Source organism: Sapajus apella, unplaced genomic scaffold, assembly GCF_009761245.1.
Source record: "Sapajus apella isolate SASKATOON/1434 unplaced genomic scaffold, GSC_monkey_1.0 scaffold23, whole genome shotgun sequence".
Taxonomy (NCBI): Eukaryota; Metazoa; Chordata; class Mammalia; order Primates; family Cebidae; genus Sapajus; species Sapajus apella.
Window position 1 is genome coordinate 35678390 of NW_022436963.1, and position 22024 is coordinate 35700413.

Genomic DNA, 22024 nt, shown 5'->3' on the forward strand with positions numbered 1-22024 from the left:
TACAGGTGTGTGCCACCATGCCTGGCTAATTTTTGTACTTTTAGTAGAGAAGGGGTTTCATCATGTTGGCCAGGCTGCTCTCAAACTCCTGACCTTGAGATCCACCTCCTCGTCCTCCCAAAATGCTGGGATTACAGGTGTGAGCCACCATGCCCGGCCTACAATTTTTAAAAGGATCAGCTGGGTGTGGTGTGTGCTTGTAGTCCCAGCTACTCAGGTGAGGCAGGAGTTCAAGGCTGTAGTGAGCTATGCTCACACCACTACACTCCAGCCTGGGCGACAGAGTGAGACTCTGTCTCAAAAAAAAAAAAAAAAAAAAAAGGCAGAAGAGCAGACAGACATGAGAAAGCCATGTGAAGATGGAAGCAGGCAGGGCACAGTGGTTTAGGTTTCTAATCCCAGTACTTTGGGAGGCAAAGGTGGGCAGATCTCTTGGGGTCAGGAGTTCAAGACCAGCCTGGCCAACATGGTGAAACCCCGTCTCTACTAAAAATACAAAAATTAGCTGGGGCTTGTGGTGTACACCTGTAATCCCAGCTACTTGGGAGGCTGAGGCAGGAGAATTGCTTGAACCTGGGAGGTGGAGGTTGCAGTGAGCCGAGATTGTGCCACTGCACTTACAGCCTGGGCAACAAGAGCAAGACTCTTGTCTCAAAAAATAAAATTTAAAAAAGAAAGAAAAATGGAAGCAGAGATTGGTGTGATGCAGCCACAAGCCAAGGGACACCTGGAGCCATCTGAGAATCTGGAAAGGATTCTAACCCTCAAGGCTTCAGAGTGACGTTGTGCTGGGACTTCTGGCCTTTGGAACCAAGAGACTATTAATACATTTGTTGTTTTAAGCCACTCAGGCTGTGTTAATGGCAGCTCTAGCAAATGAACACACCAGGCCAGACACTCTAATCCGGAAATCCCTGTGTAACTGCACCAGGAGCAGCATTGTGGTAACAGCCAAATGACCTAACTGGTCTATTCCAACTCTGGAATTCAAACCACATGCTATACAACCCAGATGCACTTTACAATTAGGAGCAAGAGCAAATCATGAAAGAATATGTACAGTGTAGTTCCTTCCAGAAACTTCCAAATAAGGGAAAATGAAATACACTAGTTACGGATGCACGTATATGCGGTAAACTTGAAAAGCAAGTAATTCTCCCAAACCAGGGCAGTCATTTCCAACCTCAACTGAACAGGAGAACCCCTTCAGGTAGGATTTTTTTTTTTTGAGACGGAGTGAGACTCTGTCTCACTCTGTTGCCCAGGCTGGAGTGCAGCGGCGTGATCTCGGTTCACTGCAACCTCCGCCTCCCAGATTTAAGCAATTCTTCTGCCTCAGCCTCCCTAGTAGCTGGGACTACAGGTGCGTGCCACCACACCCAGCTAATTTTTCATATTTTTGGCTGATATGGGGTTTCACCGTGTTAGCCAGGATGGTCTTCATCTTCTGACCTTGTGATCCACCCACCTTGGCTTCTCAAAGTGCTGGGATCACAGGCATGAACCACCGTGCCTGGCCTCAGGTAGTTTTTTAAAAGATCAGTGGCCAGGTAGCCACCCCAGGCCAATTATGCCAGAATCTTTGCAGTGCAGAATTGGGGATTGAAGCTTCCTGAGGGATTGGGGGAGGGGGATTCTAATACAGGGCCAGGGTTGATAATTGCTGCTCTACACAAAAAGGAGTGGGTACCTGTATTTCATGCCCCAAGGGGGGGTACTATGGGTACTACTTTATAATTGTATCTCCCTATTCAAAAGTGCCACATCTGTGAACCCGACCAACCACAGATGAAAAAATAAATAAAAAATGATACAACAAAAAATACAAATGAAAACAATACAGTATAACAACTGTTTATATATTTACATTGCATTAGGTGTCATACGTAATACAGAAATGATTTAAAGGAGGATGCATGTAGACTATATGTAAATACTGTGCCATTTTATACAAGTGATTTCATCATCCACAGATTTTGGTATCAGATTTTGTTATCTGAAGCGGATCCTGGAACCAATCCTGTATGGACACTGAGGGGATGATGGTGTTTTTTGTTTTTTTTTTTTTTACTTTGAGATGGAGTTTCATTCTTGTCACCCAGGCTGGAGTACAGTGGCACAATCTTGGCTCACTGCAACCTCCGTCTCCTGGATTCAAGAGATTCTCCTGCCTCAGCCTCCTGAGTAGCTGGGATTACAGATGTCCACCACCACGCTGGGCTAATTTTTGTATTTTTAGTAGAAACGGAGTTTCACCATGTTGGCCGGGCTGGGCTCAAAACTCCTGACCTCAGGTGATCTGTCCACCTTGGCCTCCCAAATTGCTGGGATTACAGGCATGAGCCACTATGCTCAGCCTGTGTTTTCTTTTGAGACAGGGTCTCACTCTGTTGCCCAGGATGGAGGGCAGATCACGGCTCACTGCAGCCTCAATCATCTGGGCTCAGGTGATCCTCCCACCTCAGCCTCCCGGGTAGCTGGGACTACAGGTGTACACCACTATGTCTGACTAATTTTTTGTACAGACAAGTTTTCACCGTGTTGTCCAAGCTGGTTTTGAATTGCTGTGTTCAACTGATCCTCCCATCTTGGCCTCCCAAAGTGCTGTGATTATAGGCATGAGCTACCATACCCCATGATGGTATTCTTTAAATCACAGAAATGTTTTAGGCATGCTTTGATGTTTGCTATACTTCACAATTTTTTATTTTTATTTTTGAGATGGAATCTCACTGTGTCACCCAGGCTGGAGTGCAGTGGTGCAATCTTGTCTCACTGCAGCCTCTGTCTCCTGGATTCAAGCAATTCAGCCTCTCAAGTAGCTGGGATTACAGGTGCTTGTCACCACGTGCAGCTAATTTTTGCATTTTTAGTAGAGACGAGGTTTCACCATGTTGGCCAGGCTGGTCTCAAACTCCTGACCTCATGATCCACCCACCTGGGCCTCCCAAAGTGTTGGGATTACAGGCGTGAGCCACCATGCCTGGCCCTATTTCACAATTTTTTAAAGAAAAAGATCTGACATCTCCACTTATGAGGTTCCTAGAATACTCAGCTTCATAGAGACAGAAGCAGAATGGTGGCTAACAGGAGCTGGGGGGAGGGGGAATTAGTGTTTAATGGGGACTAAGTTTTATTTTATTTTTGAGGCGGAGTCTCACTCTGTCACCCAGGCTGGAGTGCAGCGGCACATGCTGGGTTCACTGTAACCTGCCTCCCGGATTCAAGTGACTCTCCTGCCTCAGCCTTCTGAATAACTGGCGTTATAGGCACCTGCCACCATACCCAACTAATTTTTGCATTTTTAGTAGAGACAGGATTTCACTATGTTCACCAGGCTGGTCTCGAACTCCTGAGCTCGGGTGATCCACCTGCTTTGGCCTCCCAAAGTGCTGGGATTACAGGCATGAGCCACCACTTCCAGCCCTGAGACAGTCTCACTATCACCCAGGCTAGAGTGCAGTGGCGCCATCTCATAATCACTACAACCTCCAATTCCCAAGTTCAAGTGATTCTCATGCATCAGCCTCCCTAGTAGCTGCGATTACAGGCCCTGCCACTGTGCCTAGCTAATTTTGTATTTTTAATAGAGACGGGTTTCACTATGTTGGCCAGGCTGGTCTTGAACTGCTGACTTCAAGGGATCTGCCCACCTCAGCCTCCCAAAGTGCTGGGATTACAGACAGGAGCCACAACACCCAGCCAAAGTTTTTTTATAAGATTAAAAAGTTCTGGGCTGGGCACGGTGGCTCACACCTCTAATCCCAGCACTTTGGGAGGCCAAGGTGGGAGGATTGCCTGAGCTCAGGAGTTCAAGACCAGCCTGGCAACATGGTGAAACCCTGTCTCTACTAAAATATAAAAAATTAGCCGGGCGTGGCAGTGTGCACTAGTCCCAGCTACTCGGGAGGCGGAGGCAGGAGAATTACAAGAACCTGGGAGGTGGAGGTTGCAGTGAGCTGAGATCGTGCCACTGCACTCCAGCCTGGGCAACAGAGTGAGACTCCATCTCAAAAAAAAAAAAAAAGTTCTGGATATGGATGGTGGTACTGGTTGCACAACAGTGTGAATACACTAAATGCCACAGGACTGTACACTTAAAATGGCTAAAATGGTAAATTTTATTTTGAGGCAGGGTCTTACTCTGTGGCCCAGGTTGGAGTGAGGTGGCATGGTGCAATCTCAGCTCACTGCAACTTCTGAATCCCTGGCTCAGGTGATCCCCCCAAGTAGCTGGAACTACAGGCATGTGCCACCATGCCCAACTCATTTTTCTATTTTTAGTAGAGAGGGGGTTTCGCCATGTTGCCCAAGCTGGTCTCAAACTCCTGGGCTCAAGTGATCTGCCCTCCTTGGCCTTCCAAAGTGCTGGGATTACAGGTGTGAGCCACTGCCCCTGGCCAAGATGGTAGTATTTTCACACACACACACACACACACACACACACACACACACACACTCTCTCTCTCTCTCTCTCTCTCTCTCTCTCTCTCTCTCTCTTTAACATCTCCCAGCCACGATCACGTAGTCAACTCAGCAGAAAGCACGGTCCGTAATAAACATTTACTTTCTTAGCAAATCTTCAAAACCATAACATGAGGTAGGAACTTTTATTATCACAAGTCCAAAGAGGTCAAGTTACTTGCCCAATGCCACACAGCAAGCAAGTGGCCTGTCGAGGATATGATCTTGGGCTGGTCTGACTGCAGAGCCCAGGATTAAACCTGACTGCATGTTGAGCACTGACCTCATTCTCCTTGAGCCTGGCCGGAGGCCCCACCCTTACTTTGTATGTGTGTGAGGGGTCAGGGACAGAGGAGGACTATTGTAAGTGGAGCCCCAAGCACTGTAGGGTCCTGGAGAAATAAGGGGGCAGGGGTGCCAGGAGCTCGATGGGGGTGTCCCTGGCCCTGGTGCCTGGGAGGAGGAGCCGATGTAGGTGGAGGTGCAAGGGCAGCTGGGCAGCCTGGGAGGGGGTCAGGTGGAGGCGTCTGAGGAGGGCTTCATCCAGGACCTGGAATGGGAGAGGCAAGTTGTGTTCAGCCCCACACGTTCCAAGCAGCTGAGTATTCAGCTCTAAGGGAAATGGGAGTAAGGAGAGTGCTTCCTCCATTCCTCCCTGCTCTGCAGCTGTTAGTCATTTTCTCTTTGCACACAGACGTGCACATTCACACAGGCACTCACACTGCAGCAGAGACTGGCTAAGGGGTCACCCAATCAGTTTCTTCCTAGGCACATCTCAACTGCGTTTCCCAGCCCTCTCGCAGCTTGGTGAGACATAAGGGAGCTCTAGACAATGGAACGTACGTGGCAGTATGTATGCCATGAATCTGGAAACCATCATTCTCAGCAAACTGACACAAGAACAGAAAACCAAACGCCGCATGTTCTCACTCATAAGTGGGTGTTGAACAATGAGAACACATGGACATGGGAACATCACACACTGGGGTCTGTTGGCGGGTGGGGAGGCTAGGGGAGTGACAGCAGGGGGTGGGGAAATTGGGGAGCGATAACATTAGGAGACATACTTAATGTAGGTGACGGGGGGATGGAGGCAGCAAACCACCATGGCATGTGTATACCTACGTAACAATCCTGCAAGATCTGCACATGTATCCCAGAATTTATGAAAAAAAATCAGCTACTTCAACTCCCTTATTGAACAGATGGACAGAATGAAGCCCAAGAGAGCAGGTGTTTCTTGCCCAAGGCCACACAGCAAGATGTGGGTACAGAGAGAGCCTTGGGAGCCAAATGGGCTGCCTCTCCATAGTTGCAAGCTACACAGCTAAGGTCTGGAGATGCTGCCCATGCTCCCCTCTCCCTCTACCTCCCAGAAAGAAGCAGCCAGGTGGGCTGGAGTACCTGTGTTTTGCTCTTGGTGCTCTCAGATGGCAGCAGAAATCGCTGGCCCAGGACAGTGCCCACACGGGCAGAGTACGTGTGGTCCCCAAGCACAGGGCAGAGCTGTAGTACCATGTGCACCTGCAGTTGACTGGAGAACACTGAGCAAGAGGAGAGCCAGGAGAGATGGTGGGCAGCTGCTCCTTCTGTCCGACCAGTATTGCCCCTCTCCCTGTCCTTTGGAAACACCACCCCCTTTCTCAGACCCTATGGTTTCAGTGAGGTTGGTACTATCGCTTCTGCATCCAGAAAGGGACATACAACAGGTCAGGACGATCACAGCTGTCAATCTGCCTGGCTGTGGGATCCACTCATGATGAGATGCAACCCTAATTGTTGAAGCCACTGGGCATAAGGCCTGCTCTTTGCTGCTGGGTGCTAGCCTGGAGCTGCCTCCTCCAGCTGGGCCTAGTCACATACACCTCTGGGGGCCATTAAGTGCTCCCCAGGCTGCTATTGATATCACCACTATCTCCCCAGCCCCTTGCCTCCCTGAGCTTAACCATCTTTTTTTTTTTTTTTTTTTCGAGATGGAGTTTCACTCTGTCTCCCAGGCTAGAGTATAATGGAGCAATCTTGGCTCACTGCAACCTTCATCTCCTGGGTTCAAGTGATTCTCCTACCCCAGCCTCCCAAGTAGCTAGGACTACAGGTACATACTACCACCCCCAGATAATTTTTGTATTTTTAATAGAGATGGGGTTTCACTATGTTAGCCAGGCTGGTCTTGAACTCCTAACCTCAAGTGATCTGTCTGCCTCAGCCTACCAAAGTGTTGGCATTATAGCCACTGCACCTGGCTCCAGTGTAGTGGTGTGATCTTGGCTCACTGCAACATCTGCTGCCTGGGTTTAATCAATTCTCCTGCCTCAGTCTCCTGAGGAGCTGGGATTATAGGGGCCTGCCACCACGCCTGGCTACTTTTTATAATTTTTAGTAGAGATGGGGTTTCACTATCTTGACGAGGCTGGTCTTGAACTCCTGAACTTGTGATCCACCAGCTTCAGCCTCCCAAATCAAGTGCAGTTTTAAAGGCTGGCTGGTGTGCCAGACCTACCTGTCAGCGGCTGCAGCTGGACCAGGGCACAGCCAGAGCTTGTAGCCAACACACGAAAGTGGCTGAGAGTCTTCTTGACACCTTCCAGGATGTCCTTTCGGGATGGGGTCTTCACTGGAACTGACTGTAGTGCCAGCCAAGAGGGAACAAACATTACACAGGCCTGGCAGCTATACCCAGACCCTCCCTGCTCCCAACAGACTCTGGGCAGGGCCCCAGCATAGGCAGTAGTCACTGCCTGTTTTAGGGGACAGGAGAGCCAGCCATCCCAAATCCATACCCCTGACTCTTCTCCGTAGGGGTACTATATCTAGAAGCATCCCTTCTCTTCCCTGCCCAGACCTGGACTCACAAGATTGACCCCATCAATGTGTTCCAGTTTCAGGGCGGTCTGGATCTTCCCCTCAGAAGTAGCTGGGATCCCATTAGTGACAGCACTGAGAAAGGGGTAGGAGGAGATCACATCATGGCTTGCCGGGCCATCCCCACGACCCTAGGAACTTCCCAGCACCTCTCACCAGTAGGTGGCTGTGGGCCTCTGGGCTCTCCGTGCATGAATGAAGAACTTCTGGAGGCGACTAGTCGTCTGGGGACAGCTGGAGAGGAGTACAAGCCCAGAGCTCTCCCTGGAGTAAGGAGACAAATCACACAAGTTAAAGTCCCTTAGACTCACCCACTAAAAAGGAGGCTCTTAGGAAGCAACACTGACCTGCTTCAGGCCAAACACTAACACCAGGACTATCACCTAGACCACCTCCTGAGAAACAAATAACGTTTCACCTTGTTTGATATGATAACAAGACTATGTAGCTTAATGTGGATCTCATTTTGCCCTGGCCCCCAGGGAGCTCAGAGCCAAATATCATAACCATTGTCCACCATGTGCCAGAACTCTTCTAGAAATTCTGCATATATTAGCTCTTAAGTTCCCCACAAAAAAGCTCGTGAGTTTGTGGAACTACAGAAATATTTCATCTCAAGTACCATCTTTGATGGCAGTTAGAGGAAAGGGTATCATGGATCCACTAGCAATGCCTGCCACAAGTATTGAGAAGTGACTGCACATTGAGCATGGGTATTATTTTCTTGACTTTACAATTAGGAGAACTAAGGCTCAGGGAGGGTGCTTTTTTGTTTTTTGAGACAGGGTCTCACTCTAGTTGCTCAGGCTGGAGTACAGTGGCGGGATCTCAGCTCACTGCAGCCATCATCTTCTAAGCTCAGGTGATTCTCCCACCTCAGCCACCCGAGTAGCTGGGACTACAGGCATGTGCCACTATGCCCAGCTAGTTTTTTGTGTATTTTTAGTAGTTTTTGCACATTGCCCAGGCTGGTCTTGAACTCCTGGACTCAAGCAATCCTCCTACCTCCGCCTCCTGAAGTCCCAACGATTACAGGTGTGAACCACCGTGCCTGGCCTCAGGGAAGGTTTTGTTCTTGCTGTTGTTTTTCCAGAGATGGGGTCTATTTTGCCCAGGCTGGTCTTGAACTCCTGGGCTCAAGTGATCCTCCTGCCTTGGCCTCCTAAAGTGCTGGGATTACAGGCATAAGTCACTGTGTCCAGCTTCAGGGAGGTATCATGCTTGGCCTGGTATCACACCGTTTGCACTTGAGGATTTGAATCCAGAGCCATCAGCTTCCTCCTCTTCACAGTACTTGTATCCACCTCTATGATCTCAAACCTTCCCAAGGAAAATGTCTCAGCTTACCCCCAAACAGCTGTTTCCCCAACACAGATGGATGCCTGTACTCCCAGCTTCCTGTCACCCCACCACTTACTTTCCAGATGCTCGGACAACCTGGAGCTCCCGCTCCCCAAGTCCCAGGGACTGGCTCAGCTCTGGTAGCACTGAGAGCAATGTCAGCTCTCCTGGTTTTCCTGGGAAAGAGGAAAGAAAAAATACAGGAGGCCAAACCTTCACTTTTCCCACCCTCAGAGACGAGAAACCCCCTTCCACTGCATTCCCTTCCCACATCCCCTGCCCATACCTGTCACTGGAAGACCCTGTGGCTTGTTCAGTGTCACTAGAGGTCCTGAAACATACACACATGAACATCAGCAAAAGCAATGGCAACGCTTTATGCAGCACTCAGTTTCCAGAGCACTTTCTCACGCATCTTCGCACTTGGCCCTATGATGACTCTCAGACGTGAGTTATCAACCCCACCCAAACTGAACTGCATTCTGTTCCCCTGCCACCTCAGAGCCTTGGCATTTGCTGTTTCCTCTGTCCCCAAATTTCCCAGGTCTGGCTCCCTATCATCCTGGCTCAAAAGTCACATCACGGAGAAGTCCGAATCTCCAATCTAATGTCTGCCCTCCTCCTACTGTTCCTCATAATCATAAAACCCTGTTTTAGTTTATGCATAGCACTGATCACTAGTAACTTGTTCATTTATTTTCTAACATCCATTTCTCCCCTGAGAGCAGGAACCACATCTATCCTTTTCAGCACTGTATAGCCTGCCTAGAACAGTGCCTGGAACATAGCATATGTTCAAGAAATAGGGGAGAAAAGAAATAAATCACTGAACGGAGACTGAGGTTCAAAGAAATTAAGTCATTTTCCTAAAGCCACAGAGCAAGCTGATCACAGAGCCTAGATACGTCTGACTCCAAAGCCTGTGTTTTGTGTATCAATAAACAATTTTTTGGGGGGACAGAGTTTTGCTCTTGTTGCCCAAGCTGGAGTGCAGTGGCATGATCTCGGCCCACTGCAACTTCTGCCATCCAGGTTCAAGTGATTCTTCCGACTCAGCCTCCCAACTAGCTGCGAGTATAAGCGGATACCCAGGTAATTTTTTGTATTTTTAGCAGAGACAGGGCTTCACCATGTTGACCGGGCTGGTCTTGAACTCCTGACCTCAGGTGATCTGCCCGCGTCGGCCTCCCAAAGTGCTGGGATTACAGTCATGAGCCACCGCGGCCAATAAACAATAATCTAGTATAGCAGCTCCCATTACTGAGCGCCTGCTAGGTGCAAGGCATCCTAGTGATTTGCATCCTCTCCCTGCTCTTTACCGCACTTCGTCAGGGCAATTGGGTTAGGAGTGGGGAGAGGGTTCAAATTAGGTGGCTCGTCCCAGCTCATGCTGCTAGCGGGAGGCAGAAGCAGGGCTGATCCTGTGGCTTCATTGGAGAGCTCGATCGCACCCGCGGGAATCCCTCTTACCCCTCACCTTTCCGGTCCACCACGGCCGCCCGCAGCGCATCAACCAACTCCTCCCGACTGAGGTTCTTTGGCAGCAGCCCCGGGAAGGGCTGGTCCCCGAGGGGCCCCGACCGCTGGCGGGAGCCTCTGGGTTGGTTCTGATTTCTGGAAAAGGCGGGAGAAGCAACGGGAATCTTTCGGTCCCGAGGTACCGTCCAATTCCTATGTCCGCACGCCTCTTCCCAAATCCTGCGGCCTCTGACAAATGCCTCAGATGTCTGGGCTGACCTTGAAAATTCAGGTACCAACGGTCCCACTCTATAACCGAGGGCACTGAGGCTCATGAGGCCAAGGGGGCTGTTTTCAGGTAACATCTAACTGATCCAAATACAGCACATGCCCTCCCCCTGCCGCAGCCTTCGTCCCGCAAGAGGGAGGGGATCTTAATCACCGGGCTTCGGTGCCAAACCCTGCGTCCTCCAGCGCTCCGCGGACAGCTAGGCGCTGCCGCCAGACCCAGCCCGAAACACGGCGGCCGTCCATCTCCCGAGCAAGGATAGCGCGCATGTGCGTCTGGGACGCAGCCCTACGCTCCCACCCGCGCGCTGATTGGTCAGCTTGAGTGTCAATCGGAATGGTGACCAGGAGGGACTCAGAGCCAGAGTAGGCGGGGCTTTGCCTCCGCCTAGGGAGGAAATGGAGAAATAAGTCCCTGTGCTTTGGGGAAGAGAGCGGGAGCGCACCAATTAGATCTGTTCAAAAAACCTGTCTTAGTACAAAACCTGACGCCACCTTTGCAAAAGTTATAATAGAAAATTATGACAACGAAAGAAATCTGATCTAACCAACCCGCAGCTTGTCTTTAACCTCCAAACCAGCCTTGGTGACTTCTGGGCTTGGGTCAAGCTAACTTTGGAAGAAATGGTAGTTCGTAGTCTAAATGATAATAGCCCTTCCCCGCAAACTAAATCGGCTTTATAGAGTTAATAAAGGCCACCAGGTTAGGAGGAGGAGAGGGGCCTGAATTCTGCTAAGGGGTACATGTAACTGATTACCAGCAGTTATTCCTGAGGCCACAGTGTTTGCAGCTTCCCCAGTTAACGATTGTCCAACCTAAGATTGGCCTTTGGAGATGTCTTTTCAGGCTTTTGCATTTCTGATGGCCAGATCACCCCACCCGGACCCTCAACTCTTGACTCTACTAGTCCTGTGGCCCCCACCCAGAAGCAGACTCAGTGTGCAAGGACCATTTCCCACATCCTTGTGGCTGCATCCCGACCAGTCAGCAGCACCCATTCCCCTAGCCCCTGCCCGCTACACTATCCTTGAGAAATCCTAGCCTGGGAATTTTCGAGGAAACTGATTTGAGTAATAACTCTGTCTCCTGGTGGCACAGTGGCGTGGCTAGCCTCGTGCCAATTGAATTGTTTATTTACTGCAATGCCATGGTCTTAGTGGATTGGTTTTGTGCAGTGGGCAGGAAGAACCTATCGGGTGATTATAAATTAGGCTATGGAGCTGCTTACCTGGATTCACTTTCACTTCAGGTGAAAGTCCTAAGAGCTGCATTCAGGTGGAATCCCAGAGCTAATGGTTTAGTGTTAATCTGAAGGCCAGCAGGCTCCCAACCCAGAAGTGCTGAAGTTTCAGCTCGGGTCTTAGGGCAGGGGACACTGACATCCCCACTGGATGACTGGGAGGCCCAGAGTGGGAATTCTGTCTTGCTCAGTCTTTGCTTCTGCTCAGGCCATCACCCGATTGGATGAGGCCCACCCACATTAAGAAGCATCTGCTTTACCCAGGCCACAGATTCAAATGCTAATGTCATCCAAAACCACCCTCAGAGAAATAGCCAGATTAATGTTTGACCAAATATCTAGTCACTCTGTGACTCAGTGAAGTTGATACATAGTTAATCATCACACTCCACCAGCACACTTTTATTTTTAATAAAAAAAAACAATTCTCAGATATCTCAGTGCTCTCCAGAAATGAGCTGTTCCTGCCTGCTCTCACCTCTTCTCTCTCCTCCCGCACTCCCTGTCTCTTTGCCTGGATTGGTTTGTTGAACCAACGTGTCTGTGAAAAATTCCTTCCATGTAGATGTAATTCTCGTCTCCCCAGATCCTAGAAACAGAAACATTCTGGATTTGCACATGACTGGCCAGCTCTTTCATTCCCAGCCTGGGAAAGAGCCAGCCTGAATCTCCAGGGACACCTACAGGGTTTTTCTAAGGCCCATCCTGGAAAGCTGTGAGGTGTAGGGACAGCCCTTAGGAGGGGGTGGTGCTTCTGCATGGCCAAGATAGCAGAAAGCTTCCTGCTTTTGAACTTGGAACTCCTGTGTCCTCGCCTGGCCTCCAAGCCTTAAACCGGTGTCCTTTTCCTAAGCCTCAGTTTACCGATCTGTAAGATGAGGGCATAACAATAGTTGTCTAACTTACAACTAACATTAAAGGGAAGGTATTTTTATTTAGAAGGTAGAAGAACCCAGAAAAAAACAAACAAGAATAATATAATGACTGCCCACATTCCTACCATCAGAATTAGTCATTGTGTAACAATATATATGTATAGGTTTCCTGACTGTTTTTCTTGCTTAAGAAATGAGATAAAAGTAAATTCCCCTTTAATGCCTGCTTCCAGTTTTCATTCTCACTCCAGTCTCCACTTTGAGTTTGGTGTGAACCTTTTCCTAATGTGCTTTGTTGCTTGCTCTGTCATCCAGGCTGGAGTACAGTGGCACGATCATGGTTGACTGCCACCTCAACCTCCCAGGCTCAAGCAATCCTCCCACTTCAGTCTCCTGAGAAGCTGGGACTACAGGTGTGCACCACCACACCTGGCTAATTAATTTTTTTTTTTTTTTTTTTAAGATACGGGGTCTTATGATGTTGCCCAGGCTGGTCTCAAACTCCTGGGCTCAAGAAAATAAAAATGAAAAAATAATACTTGAAGAAAATAAAACTCCTGGGCTTCAGGGACTCTCCCACCTACCTCGGCCTCCCAGAGTGCTGGGATTACAGACATGAGCCACTGCAAGTGGACTTGACAGACACTTTCTTTTTTTCTTTTTTTTTTTTTCTTTTGAGACAGAGTCTCACTCTGTCACCCAGGCTGGAGTGCAGTGGCATAATCTCACCTCACTGCAACCTCTGCCTCCTGGGCTCAAGTGATTTTCCTGCCTCAGTCTCCCGAGTAGCTGAGACTACAGGCATGCGCCATCATACCCGCCTAATTTTTTTGTATTTTTAGTAGAGACAGGGTTTCAGCATGTTGACCAGGGTGGTCACGAACTCCCGACCTCAGTTGATCTACCTGCCTTGGCCACCCAAAGTGTTGGGATTACTGGCATGAGCCACTGCCGCCAGCCTTTGTTAGACACTTTGTAATAGGCTTTTTCATCTAGCATTACACACCCTGTGAGGCAGGCAGGATGGGTGGGGGCCCTGCCTTACTGATGAGGACACGGAATTGGTGGCTGTTGTGGTTCTTTTGCGTCCCTTAAAGGCATGTCAAAAGCTACGGTGGGTTCAGAGGCCCCAGGAAGGAAGTCAGATAACTGGAAGGAACACTTGCACTGATCACAGGAAAACCAGCCTGAGCTGCCTGCAGCCTCCGGGAGGTGTTGGGATGGGCTGCCCCTGCTTCTGATGCTGGTCCTGACCCAGAGAGAGCCGGCTCCAGGGCAGGGCTCTGCCGAGTGGGGACAAGACCTGGTCTGCTTGTGGGGAGTGCTGGGAGGATGGAGTCTCACTCCTGCTGCACAGAGCTCAGCCAGCTGGAGAGGGGACCCAAGGATCAAGCCCCAGGCCCCAGGGCCTGAGGGTGGGAGTCACCTTAGATGGTGGATGCCAGGCTTCCCAGGCCAGGCCAGGCTGATTTCTCTCCTCCCCAGGATACATTTCTTGATCTGTTATCAGTCCTGAGTGTAGGGTTAGGGGCCCCACAGGGTCATGGGGTGTCCCTTATGCTGTGTGAGGCACAGGATCTAAGAAATAAAGAGGCAGGACACAGAAATATAAGAAAAACGCAGCTGGGCTTGTGGGGCCACGCCACCTGTAAGTGGAGTCAGGCGAGGCCCTGAATGTCCAGAAGCGTTAGTATTTATTGTGTGTAGGTTAAGGGGCAGGGCAGTGACTAAAGTCATCTTTAAGGATAGTGATAGGGCCATGAGCAATAAAACAAGGGGTCCATGCTCATTAGGTCACCGAGGCTAGGAGATAGACAGTGTGCAGCAAGGGGTCCATTTCCATTATGTTATCGAGGCAAGGAAGTGGGCCGTGTGCAGTAAGGGGTCCACCCTCATTAGGTCACCGAGGCATGGAGATGGGCCGTGTGCAGTGAAGAGGGTGCAGTGTGCAATACCTCTATCTAGGGGCATGCTACTTCTAAGATTTATAGGAGGATGCTTTAAGTCACACAGTAGTGACAGAGCTGTCAGGGTTACCGCCGCCTTCTGGCAGCTTCCAATGAGTTCTATAGGAAGATGCTTTTCGACCAGCACAGTAACAAGAGCTGATAAAGTTCACAGTCACCAAGGTGTGATTATCTGGAGGGGTTTTGAGCCCTCGGATGCTTGAGGGATTGCTGGTCTGAGGGCAGGAACAAGATCCTACAACTCCTTTATCAGGAGGAGTGGCTCTTGCCCCAAGCCTGCCATACAGAGGGCATCTTTACTATACCGAACGCTGCCGCCTGGGCCATGGATTCTTGTCCTGGTATAACTGTTTTCCCTTAAATCATGGTCTGCACTGTGTCTGTTCTAGGCATTCCTCCGATTATAAGCTGCTTATTCCTTAATTCATGTTCTGTACTGTGTCTACTCTAGGCATTCCTCCGATTATGAACTAAGATATAGTTATATATATGTACATGTAGAAATAACTGAGTGGTAAGATATTCTTTAGGCATTCATTCTATGAACAAACATATGATTATAATAGAGGATTATATAAAGGGAAATAACTGAGTAGTAACACTATAAACTGAGATATTATTCAGGCCTTAATTCTATAAACTAATATATGATTATATAAAGGATTATATAAAAGGAAATAACTGAGTAGTAATACTATAAACTGAGATATTCTTGAGATCTTAATTGTGCCAGGATTCTGCTTACCTCTCCTTCCTCGGTGTCTAATGGGGGGTTACCCACACTGGGCTCTGAGAGAAGGAAATTTCTTTTTTTGTTGTTGTTGTTTCTGTTTTTGAGACAGAGTCTCACTCTGTTGCCCATGCTGGAGTACAGTGGCACAATCTCTGCTCACTGCAACCTCTGCCTTCTGGGTTCAAGTGATTCTTCTGCCTCAGCTTCCCAAGTAGCTGGGATTACAGGTGCCTGCCACCACACCTGCTAATTTTTGTATTTTTAGTGGAGATAGGGTTTCACCATGTTGGTCAGACTGGTCTCAAACTCCTGGCCTCAAGTGATCCACCTGACTTGGCCTCCCTAAGTGCTGGGATTACTGGCATGACCCACTGTGCCCGGCCAGGAGGGACTTTGTTAAGAAGGTCACAAGAGGACTCAGCACCTGCTGCCTCCCAAGTAGAGCCTGGGCAGGGGCTGGAGGTGTCCACCAGGGACCCCAGTGCATGAGAGCCCTGCGCCTGTGTGGCCCTCCACCAGGAGGCCAGGCCTCAGAGCCAGGCCAGCATTGGAGCCACCCACCACATGAACGAATGTCTGTGTCCCCCCAAATCATGTGTTGACACCTCATCCCCAAGGCGATGGCATCTGGGGGTGGCACCTTTGGGAGGTGATGGGGTCATGAGGGTGGGGCCCTTGTGGTTGGCATTAGTGGCCTTATACTAGAGGCCCCAGAGAGCTCCCTCACCCCTTCTGCCATGTGCTGATAGTGGGAAGATGACAGTCATGGCCCAGAAAGCGGGCCCTCACCAGACACCCAGTATGCCGGCTGATATGGGAATTCCAGCCTCCAGAACTGTGAGCATATATTTCTGTTGTTGGAGAGACACCATTTACGGTATTTTGTGACGGCTAAAGTATATGACCATGAGCTCTGAAATGCAGCCAGCACCGCATGTTGGAATCACAACATTTGGGATGTGTTAGGGTAAACCACATGCATTAGTAAAATACATTGTGCAACACCTGTGAAAAGGAGAGAAAAAATAAAAATAAATGAAATAAACAGTTATTTTAACAAATATGGCTTGGAAGGTAAGAATTAAAAAAAAAAAAAAACTCAGCAGGGATGAGGCCAGATGTGGTACCTCATGCCTGTAATCCCAACACTTTGGGGGCCGAGAAGAGAGGATCACTTGAATGCAGGAGTTTGAAACCAGCCTGAGCAACGTAGCAAGACCCCATCTCTACAGGATGTGGTGGCATGTGCCTGTCATCCCAAGCTACTGGTAGATATAGTAGACTACAAATAGCTGTAGATTACAAATAGCTGTAGTCCCAGATACTTAGGAGGCAGAGGTGGGAGGATTGCTTGAGCCCAGGAGTTTGCGGCTTCAGTGAGCTGTGATGGTACCAGTGCACTCCAGCGTAGGTGACAGCGAAATCCTGTCTAAACAATAAGAAAAGCAATGGGGTTGTGGGGGAATTAATAGGCAGAGCACAGAGGATTTTAAAGGCAATGACACTGCTCTTAAAGGTACTATAATAGTGAATGTGTGATATTACCCATCCGTCCAAACCCATAGGACGTGCGATGCCAAGTGTGGGCCCTCATGTCAGCTGTGGGCTTTGAGTGAGTGTGAGGCCACCGCAGGCTCTTCCATTGTAACCATTCTGGTGGGAATGTGGGTAGAGGGGGAGGCTGTGCATGCGTGGGGAAGGACGTGTATGGGAACTCTGTACTTTCTGCTCAGTTTTGCTGTGAACTTAAAGCTGCTTTCAAAAACAAGCTTTATTAAAAATTGATTTCACCTGTTACTTTTTCATATGGCAATAAGAAAATGAAAGCGTGGCCTGTGTTACACGTCTGTTATGCAGGGCTGTCTCAGGCCTGTGTGGGTCCTTAACGTGGCCCTGTAGCACGGACATGAAAGGTGTGGTGGCTGCAGCCAGGCTCTGCAGGCTGCCCGGGTATCTCAGTGGCAGCCCAGGGAAAGGCTGCGTGGGCTTGTGAGGGGGAATTTCAGGCTCCTCCCATTTGGACAGGGAGAGCTGTATCTGTATTTTTAGGGCCCATGCCTGAGATTACCACACCACTGTAGGGGAGAGAGAAGAGAGGTGGTCGTCCCCATTTTATTGAGGAGACAGAAGCTGGGAGAGGAGTGGGATGTACAGCCCAGACCAGAAGCCCAGCTCCCAGCTCCCAGCTCCCAGGGGCCATTGTATGAGATAGATCACATCCACTGTTTCTCAAAGGTGGGAGTGGGAGATAACGAGTTTTTTTTTGTTTTTGAGACAGAGTTTCACTCTTGTCACCCAGGCTGGAGTGCAATGGCATAATTTCACCTCACTGCAACCTCCGCCTCCTGGGTTCAAGTGATTCTCCTGCCTCAGCCTCCCAAGTAGCTGGGATTACAGGTGGTTGCCAGCATGCCTGGCTAATTTTTGTATTTTTAATAGAGACAGGGTTTAACCGTGTTGGCCAGGCTGGTCTGTAACACCTGACCTCAGGTGATCTGCCCACCTTGGCCTCCCAAAGTGCTGGGATTACAGGTGTGAGCCACTGTGCCCGGCCGATGAATTTTTTTTTTTCATAGACGCTATAATTTTTAGAGGAGTTTTAGGTTCACAGCAAAACTGAGTAGAAAGTACAGAGTTCCCATGTACCCCCTCACCCTAAGCCTCCCTCTCTAGAAACCTTTCCACCAGAGTATGTGTTTTTCTACACTCCAGGAGCCTACAGGAAACCTCAGTATCACCCAGCACCCTCAGTTTCCACGAGGGCTCACTCTTGCTGTTGCACAGTCTGTGGGTTTGGACAGATGCATAACGACCTTGGCCTCCATTACAGCATCACAGAGAATAGCGTCACAGCCCTAAAAGTCCTCTGTGCTCTGCCTGTTCATCGGTCTCTCCCAATGGGTCAAAGAAGAAATCACAAGAACAATTAGAAAAGAAAACAGGATTAGAAACACAATTAGAAAAAGAAAATACAACATTGCAAAACCTATGAGGTGCAGCGGAAGCAGTGCTAAGAAGGAAATGTGTAGCTATAAATACTTACATTCAAAAACGAGGCAGACCTCAAAAATCCCGTCTCTACTAAAAATAAAAAATTAGCCAGATGTGGTGGCGCATGCTTCTGGTCCCAGTTACTTGGGAGGCTGAGGCAGGAGAATCGCTTGAACCAGCGAGGCAGAGATTGCAGTGACCTGAGATTGCACCACTGCACTTCAGCCTGGGCGACAGAATGAGACTCCATCTCAAAGAATAAAAGTAAAATAAAATTACAAATGAATGGAAGGACATTACTTTGCAGAAATAAAAAGTATTGTAAGAGTACTTTGAACAATTGTATGCGAACAACTTTGATAACCTAGGTGCTATAGACAAATTCCTAGAAATGCCATCCTACCAAGATTGAATCACAAAGAAACAGAAAATCTGAACAGACTCATAACTGGTAAGGAGATTGAGGAGATTGACTCAATTATCAAACAACTCCAGACAAAGAAAACCTCTGGACCTGATGTCGTCACTGGTAAAATCAACCAAACATCCCTCTGCCCCGTTTTTTAGAGGTGGCATCTCTGTATGTCACCCAGGCTGGACTTGAACTCCCGGGCTCAAATGATCCTCCTGTCTCAGCTTCAGTAGGTGGGACGACAAGTGCGTGCCACCTCACCCAGCAAAAGAAGAACTTGCACTAATTCTTAAGCTGTTCCCAAAACTTGCTAACTCATTCTATGAGGTCAGCATTGCCCTGATACAAAGCCAGACAATGACAGAATGAGAAAAGAAAACCACTAACTCCTTATGAACACTGATGCAAAAATACTCAAGAAAATACCAGCAAACTGAATTCAGCAGCGTATTATTAGGATTATATAGGATGATCAAGTGGAATTTATTTCTGGAATGGAAGGATTGCTCAGCATTAAAAAACTCATTCATTGCAGGGGGAAGAGACTCATGATTACCTTAAATGATGTTGAAAATTCTCTGATGATGAAAAACAAGAAAGAAAATTATCTGATGAAATTCATTACCTATTTCATGACAAAAACACCCAACCATCCTATGAGTAGAAGGAAACTACCTCAACATAATAAAAGCCATACATGAAAAACCCTTAGCTAGCATCAAACTCACTGGTGAAAGACAGCAGACTTTCCTTCTGGGAGCAAGAACAAGACTGGGACGTCCACTATTCCCCCTTTATTCATTCAACAAAGTACTGGAATTCTAGCCAGAACAATTAGGCAAGAAAAAGACAAGAAGCATCCAGATTAGAAAGGGAGAAGTGAAATTATCTTGGTTTGCCTGTGACATGATCTTTTTGTCCCCCTGCAGGGAGGTGTAGGGGCGCTTGGCCAGTGAGTGGTGCAGCCTGGCAGAGGGGGCCCAGGAAGTTGTGGCTTTTCTGTCTGCGATGTGTTTTCAGCCTTAGAGGCATTTCGCCGTTCCTTTTAAGACACTCAGCCCCCTCTCAGTTACTCCCAAGACCTGTTGGGATCCATCCTGAGCTCCATGGAGAAGCCACAGAACTTCTGTGACCAGGAGACTCAGCTCAAGGCCTGAGGTGAGGATTCCAGGTTCACAGCTGCCTTTATTCCCTGGGTCTCAAGTCTACACTCTTCCCTCTTTGAATGATGCCATCTCCTCAACCTTAAAAGCAGATTTTGATCTTACATATTATCGAAAGTAGGGAACTCTAAAGATTTGACACACATGCGCCCGTGTGCGCAGCTTTCAAAGCTAATGCAGCTAGGCCACAGTTTACGAAATCAACACACAAAAATCAGTTCTATTTCTATACACTACACTAACAATGAACAAGCTGAAAAGGAAATTAAGATAGCAATTCCATCAGCCAGAAGCGGTGGCTCATGCCTGTAATCCTAACACTTTGGGAGGCTGAGGCAGGTGGATCACCTGAGGTCAGGAGTTTGAGACCAGCCTGGTCAACATGGTGAAACTCTATCTCTACTAAAAATACAAAAATTAGCCAGGCATGGTGGGTGCCTGTAATATTAGCTACTTGGGAGGCTGAGGCAGGAAATTTGCTTGAACCCAGGGGGACAGAGGTTGCGGTGAGCAGAGATCGTGCCATTGCACTCCAGCCTGGACAGAAAGAGCAAAACTCTGTCTCAAAATAAATAAATAAATAAATAAATAAATAAATAAATAAATAAATAAAATAAGCAATTCCATTGACAGTATCATGGAAAAGAATACTTTGGAATAAATTTAATCAAGCAGGAGTAAGACTTGTGTAGAAAACAACATAGTATTACAGAAAACAATTAAAGAAGACCCAAAAATGGGAAGTGTTTATTGATTTTAAAACTTGCTCCTGTTAGAATACAAAGCACCACAAAGTAACATATTCAGTGCCATTCTTACTAAAATCCCAAAGATGTTTTTGCAGAAATAGAAAACTCTGGCTGAGGCCAGGCACACCTGTAATCTCAGTACTTTGGGAGGTCAAGGCTGGCAGATCACCTGAGGCCAGCAGTTCCAGAGCAGCCTGGCCAACATGGTAAAACTTTGTCTCTACTAAAAATGCAAAAATCAGCTGGGTGTGGTGGTGCACACCTGTAATCCCAGCTCCTCAGGAAGCTGAGGCATGAGAATCATTTGGATCCAGAAGGCAAAGGTTGCAGTAAACTGAGATCAGTCCACTGCATTCAGACCTAGGTGACATAGTGAGAGTCTGTCCCCCCCCCAAAAAAAATCTGGAGACAGATGGCTCATGCCTATGATCCCTGCACTTTGGGAGGCCAAAAGGGGAGGATGTCTTGAGCCCAGGTGCTCAAGACCAGCCTGGGCAATATGGCAAATAACCACCTTTACAGAAAATACAAAACTTAGCTGGGTGTGGCGGCACATGCCTGTAGTCCCAGCTACTCGGGAGGCTGAGATGGGAGGATAGCTTGAGCCCAGAAATTGGAGGCTTCAGTAAGCTGGGCAACAGAGTGAGACCCCACCTCAAAAAAAAAAGTGGGGCAGATGACTAGGCAGAGCACAGAGGGTTCTTAGGGCAGTGACACTGTTCTGAAGGATACTGTACTGGTGGATGTGTGACATCCATCTGTCCAAACCCAATGCCAAGGGTGGGTCAGCTGTGGGCTTTGAGTGATTGTGAGGTCGCAATGGTCTCCTCCATTGTAACCAACACACCAGTCTGGTGGGGATGTGGATAGAGGGGGAGGCTGTGCACGAAGAGAGGCAGGGCGTATATGTGAGCTCTGTATTTTCTCTTTTTTTTTTAAGATGGATTTTCAATCTTGTCACCCAGGCTGGAGTGCAATGGTGCAGTCTCAGCTTCCTGCAACCTCTGCCTCCCGGGTTCAAGTGATACTTCTGCCTTAGCCTCCTGAGTAGCTGGGAAGCAGGGACTATAGGTGTGTGCCAACACAGTAGGCTAATTTTTGTATTTTCAGTAGAGACCAGGTTTTACCATATTGATCAGGCTGGTCTCGAACTCCTGACCTTGTGATCTGCCTGCCTCGGCGTCCCAAAGTGCTGGGAATACAGGCTTGAGTCCTCATGTCCAGCCAACTCTATACTTTCTCAAAAAAAAGAAAAAAAATATATATATATATAATATTGCAAGAGTCTGGGAGTTTGAGACCTGCCTGGCAACATGGTGAAACCCCATCTCTACAAAAAATACAAAAATTATCCAGGCATGGTGGTGTGTGCCTGTAGTCCCAAGTAATCGGGGTGTGTGTGCCGATATATATTATCTATTATCTAGGCAGAGCACAGAGGGTTCTCAGGGCAGCGACACTGTTCTGAAGGATACTGTAA

General features: G+C 48.4%; 1 protein-coding gene and 1 long non-coding RNA gene across 5 annotated transcripts in view; both read right to left on the bottom strand.

Moving 5' to 3' along the window:
• LOC116559581 overlaps window positions 1-563 on the bottom strand; it is an 8001-nt gene extending 7438 nt beyond the window's left edge. Inside the window, exon 1 of the long non-coding RNA XR_004272520.1 lies at window positions 526-563. This is a non-coding gene — a long non-coding RNA (uncharacterized LOC116559581). The remainder of the gene's footprint in view (window positions 1-525) is intronic.
• RPUSD3 (RNA pseudouridine synthase D3) overlaps window positions 1-10701 on the bottom strand; it is a 27020-nt gene extending 16319 nt beyond the window's left edge. The window contains exons 1-9 of one of the 4 annotated variants that reach the window (XM_032290633.1): window positions 10568-10700; window positions 10145-10281; window positions 8954-8998; window positions 8744-8843; window positions 7483-7590; window positions 7317-7401; window positions 6965-7088; window positions 5869-6008; window positions 4529-5014 (exon numbers count right to left, since the gene is read on the bottom strand). In XM_032290633.1, coding sequence (XP_032146524.1) covers window positions 4823-5014; window positions 5869-6008; window positions 6965-7088; window positions 7317-7401; window positions 7483-7590; window positions 8744-8843; window positions 8954-8998; window positions 10145-10281; window positions 10568-10683 — 1047 coding nt within the window. In that variant the 5' untranslated portion in view covers window positions 10684-10700 and the 3' untranslated portion in view covers window positions 4529-4822. Of the gene's footprint in view, window positions 1-4528; window positions 5015-5868; window positions 6009-6964; window positions 7089-7316; window positions 7402-7482; window positions 7591-8743; window positions 8844-8953; window positions 8999-10144; window positions 10282-10567 lie in introns of those variants that run through there. The other 3 variants (XM_032290634.1, XM_032290635.1, XM_032290636.1) reach the window with 3 other exon arrangements.
• Window positions 10702-22024: the final 11323 nt, after the last annotated feature.